Source organism: Brassica napus, unplaced genomic scaffold (assembly GCF_020379485.1).
Source record: "Brassica napus cultivar Da-Ae unplaced genomic scaffold, Da-Ae ScsIHWf_367;HRSCAF=582, whole genome shotgun sequence".
NCBI classification, from domain to species: domain Eukaryota; kingdom Viridiplantae; phylum Streptophyta; class Magnoliopsida; order Brassicales; family Brassicaceae; genus Brassica; species Brassica napus.
Window position 1 is genome coordinate 35001 of NW_026016447.1, and position 2500 is coordinate 37500.

At 35.6% G+C, this 2500-nt stretch overlaps 2 protein-coding genes across 2 annotated transcripts in view; both read left to right on the forward strand.

Annotated features, from left to right (window-relative positions):
• LOC125603668 (protein Ycf2-like) overlaps window positions 1-2500 on the forward strand; it is a 3813-nt gene that overhangs the window by 1158 nt on the left and 155 nt on the right. Inside the window, exon 1 of the mRNA XM_048774536.1 lies at window positions 1-2500. This exon is cut by the window's left edge and continues 1158 nt beyond it; it is cut by the window's right edge and continues 155 nt beyond it. Coding sequence (XP_048630493.1) covers window positions 1-57 — 57 coding nt within the window. The 3' untranslated portion in view covers window positions 58-2500.
• LOC125603667 (protein Ycf2-like) overlaps window positions 1095-2500 on the forward strand; it is a 2932-nt gene continuing 1526 nt past the window's right edge. The window contains exon 1 of the mRNA XM_048774535.1: window positions 1095-2500. This exon is cut by the window's right edge and continues 1526 nt beyond it. Coding sequence (XP_048630492.1) covers window positions 1095-2500 — 1406 coding nt within the window.

The window sequence follows — 2500 nt, forward strand, 5'->3', positions numbered from 1 at the left end:
ATTTTGAGTCAGAAGAGAGATTTCAAGAAATGGCAGATCTATTCACTCTATCAATAACCGAGCCGGATCTGGTGTATCATAAGGGATTTGCCTTTTCTATTGATTCCTACGGATTGGATCAAAGACAATTCTTGAAGGAGGTTTTCAACTCCAGGGATGAATTGAAAAAGAAATCTTTATTGGTTCTACCTCCTATTTTTTATGAAGAAAATGAATCTTTTTATCGAAGGATCAGAAAAAATTGGGTCCGGATCTCCTGCGGGAATTTTTTTGAAGATCCAAAACAAAAAGAGTGGTATTTGCTAGCAACAACATAATGGAGGCAGTCAATCAATATAGATTGATCCGAAATCTGATTCAAATCCAATTCCAATATAGTCCCTATGGGTACATAAGAAATGTATTGAATCGATTCTTTTTAATGAAGAGACCTGATCGCAACTTCGAATATGGAATTCAAAGGGATCTAATAGGAAATGATACTCTGAATCATAGAACTATAATGAAAGATACGATCAACCAACATTTATCGAATTTGAAAAAGAGTCAGAAGAAATGGTTCGATCCTCTTATTTTTCTTTCTCGAACCGAGAGATCCATAAATCGGGATCCTAATGCATATAGATACAAATGGTCCAATGGGAGCAAGAATTTCCAGGAGCATTTGAAACATTTCGTTTCTGAGCGGAAGAGCCGTTTTCAAGTAGTGTTCGATCGATTATGTATTAATCAATATTCGATTGATTGGTCTGAGGTTATTGATAAAAAAGATTTGTCTAAGTCACTTCGTTTCTTTTTGTCCAAGTTACTTCGTTTTTTGTCCAAGTTACTTCTCTTTTGTCTAACTCACTTCCTTTTTTCTTTGTGAGTTTCGAGAATATCCCCATTCATAGGTCTGAGATCCACATCTATGAATTGAAAGGTCCGAACGATCAACCCTGCAATCAGTTGTTAGAATCAATAGGTCTTCAAATCGTTCATTTAAAAAATTGAAACCCTTTTTATTGGATGATCATAATACTTCTCAAAAATCGAAATTCTTGATCAATGGAGGAACAATATCACCATTTTTGTTCAATAAGATACCAAAGTGGATGATTGACTCATTCCATACTAGAAAGAATCGCAGGAAATCTTTTGATAACACGGATTCCTATTTCTCAATCGTATCCCACGATCAAGACAATTGGCTGAATCCCGTGAAACCATTTCAGAGAAGTTCATTGATATCTTCTTTTTCTAAAGCAAATCGACTTCGATTCTTGAATAATCCACATCACTTCTGCTTCTATTGTAACAAAAGATTCCCTTTTTATGTGGAAAAGGCCCGTCTCAATAATTCTGATTTTACGTATGGACAATTCCTCACTATCTTGTTCATTCACAACAAAATATTTTCTTCGTGTGGTGGTAAAAAAAAACATGCTTTTTTGGAGAGAGATACTATTTCACCTTCGTCAATCGAGTCACAGGTATCTAACATATTCATATCTAACGATTTTCCACAAAGTGGTGACGAAAGGTATAACTTGTACAAATCTTTCCATTTTCCAATTCGATCCGATCCATTAGTTCGTAGAGCTATTTACTCGATTGCAGACATTTCTGGAACACCTCTAATAGAGGGACAAAGAGTAAATTTGGAAAGAACGTATTGTCAAACTCTTTCAGATATGAATCTATCCGATTCAGAAGAGAAGAGCTTGCATCAGTATCTCAATTTCAATTCAAACGTGGGTTTGATTCACACTCCATGTTCTGAGAAATATTTACAGAGGAAAAAACGGAGTCTTTGCCTAAAAAAATGCGTTGACAAAGGGCAGATGGATAGAACCTTTCAACGAGATAGTGCTTTTTCAACTCTCTCAAAATGGAATCTATTCCAAACATATATGCCATGGTTCTTTACTTCGACAGGGTACAAATATCTAAATTTGATATTTTTAGATATTTTTTCAGACCTATTGCGGATACTAAGTAGCAGTCAAAAATTTGTATCCATTTTTCATGATATTATGTATGGATTAGATATATCATGGCGAATTCTTCAGAAAAAATTGTGTCTTCCACAAAGGAATCTGATAAGTGAGATTTCGAGTAAGTCTTTACATAATCTTCTTCTGTCCGAAGAAATGATTCATCGAAATAATGAGTCATCGTTGATATCGACACATCTGAGATCGCCAAATGTTCGTGAGGTCCTCTATTCAATCCTTTTCCTTCTTCTTGTTGCTGGATATATCGTTCGTACACATCTTCTCTTTGTTTCCCGAGCCTATAGTGAGTTACAGACAGAGTTCGAAAAGATCAAATCTTTGATGATTCCATCATACATGATTGAGTTGCGAAAACTTCTGGATAGGTATCCTACATCTGAACAGAATTCTTTCTGGTTAAAGAATCTTTTTCTAGTTGCTCTGGAACAATTAGGAGATTGTCTAGAAGAAATACGGGGTTCTGGCGGCAACATGCTATGGGGTGGTGATCCCGCTTATGGGGT